Source organism: Hippopotamus amphibius, chromosome 9, assembly GCF_030028045.1.
Source record: "Hippopotamus amphibius kiboko isolate mHipAmp2 chromosome 9, mHipAmp2.hap2, whole genome shotgun sequence".
NCBI lineage: Eukaryota > Metazoa > Chordata > Mammalia > Artiodactyla > Hippopotamidae > Hippopotamus > Hippopotamus amphibius.
This window is the reverse complement of record NC_080194.1, coordinates 85,353,062-85,354,809: the sequence shown is the minus strand read 5'-3', so window position 1 is coordinate 85,354,809 and position 1,748 is coordinate 85,353,062. Positions and strand designations below refer to the sequence as shown.

General features: G+C 42.0%; 1 protein-coding gene across 1 annotated transcript; it reads right to left on the bottom strand.

Annotated features, from left to right (window-relative positions):
• Positions 1–238: 238 nt before the first annotated feature.
• On the bottom strand, positions 239–1,174 carry LOC130861647 (putative olfactory receptor 10D4). The gene has a single exon (XM_057750706.1). It carries the CDS (start codon positions 1,172–1,174, stop codon positions 239–241), a length of 936 nt encoding a protein of 311 aa, XP_057606689.1.
• Between the last annotated feature and the right edge of the window lie 574 nt (positions 1,175–1,748).

Sequence of the window (1,748 nt, the reverse complement as noted above, 5' to 3'; positions counted from 1 at the left end):
TGTCAGTATATATAAAGTGCATAGAATAGTGCCTTGTGTATGGTAAGTGCTATAAAAGATTTTGTTGAATAAAATTTTATATAAGTATATACATGTTAATCACAACAGAATCTATTCAACCTACTTGTCCCAAATCACACTTAGCAGTCACACCAACTCTAAGAGACTAGTTGCACCATATAAATACAAGGCAAAGTTGTAAGGACAGATAATGACATAAAAGCTTACAAGTATGCACTTACAAGTATCCACAAGTATGCACTTCTTGGATTAGTGTTTTTCTCAGAGCCAACTTCACATCCTTGTTTCTCAAGCTGTATATCAAAGGATTTAGGGAAGGGATAACAATATTATTCAACACTGGAACCACAGAATCCAGCCAAGGGCTGGAGGCAGGCTGGAGATAAATGAGGACCACTGGTCCGTAGAAGAGCAAGACGGAAGTCAGATGGGCACTGCAGGTGGAGAAGGCTCTGAGCCTGCCTTCTGAGGAGCTGATTTTCAATATAGAGATAACAATGCGAGTATAAGAAGTGAGGACAAGAAGAAAACACATGAGTGCTACAACACCTACATTGGTAAAGCTCACTGTTTGAGCTAGAGAGGTGTCTGCACAGGCCAGGGGCAGCACCACCGGGATATCACAGAAGAAATTGCCCACCTCATTGGGGCCACAGTAGGGTAACTTAAAGACAAGATATGTGAGGACAGATGCATGCAGACAGCTCCCCGTCCAGGTGCCAAGAGTCATGATGGTGCACACCCTGTGGCTCATGATGACTGTGTATCGCAAGGGGTGACAGATGGCTGCAAAGCGGTCATAGGCCATCACGGTGTAGAGGAAACACTCAGTACAACCCAGGAAGTGGTAAAAGAACACCTGGGAGGCACAGTCCTGGTAAGAGATGGTTCGACTTTGCCCCATTAGGTAGAGCATCATTTTGGGGGAACTCACTGAAGGGAAAAATATGTCAAACACTGACAGGTTCCCCAGGAAGAAATACATGGGGGTGTGGAGGTTGGAGGAAGTGAGGATGGCCAGAAGAATGAGCAGATTCCCCAGAAGAGTGAGCAAGTAGAAGCCAAGGAATAAGACAAAGAGCACATTTTCCAGGCCATTTGTGTGAGGGATTCCCATGAGGAGGAACTCAGTTACTGGAGTGTAATTCCTCATCTTCACATCTAGTCACACCTGAAAGATCAAATAGCAGCCTCACTGAGATGAGCTTTTCCCATAACACTATTACCATCACAGAACCCACTGGAAAGTGATAATATCTATATACCATTAAGAACTTCTAAATGGGAGTCAGTCCAGTTCTCACTAATTAATGTGTGACCTTAAGTCATTTATTTGTCATCTGTTTCCTCAGGATAATAGATAACATGAGGCAGAATAGAATAAAGGGCAGAGAATAAAACCTACAGTTGGATATGTATGAGTTTAAATGCCAAATCTGCTTCCCACTCTGTGTGACTTTGGACAATTTTGAAAAAATCTCCATATCTCCTCCATATCTGTAGTCATAGTATAATAATATCTTATGGTTCTTGTGAGGATTAATGCTTTAATGTATATAAAGTCCCTAATGTAATGCCTGCTACTACCCACCTTGTTAAAAAATTCATTCAAGATACTAATATTCTGATTTCAATGCACCTTTACTCCACACAGCATTTCTCTTAGGCTGACCTGCACCTGCAGCAGTTTGGAATCACCTAGTCACGTGAATGATTTGCAAAAATGC

Coding starts and splice junctions, on each gene's coding strand:
- LOC130861647 (XM_057750706.1), bottom strand. CDS start 1,174: ATGAGGAATTACACTCCAGTAACTGAGTTCCTCCTCATGGGAATCCCT.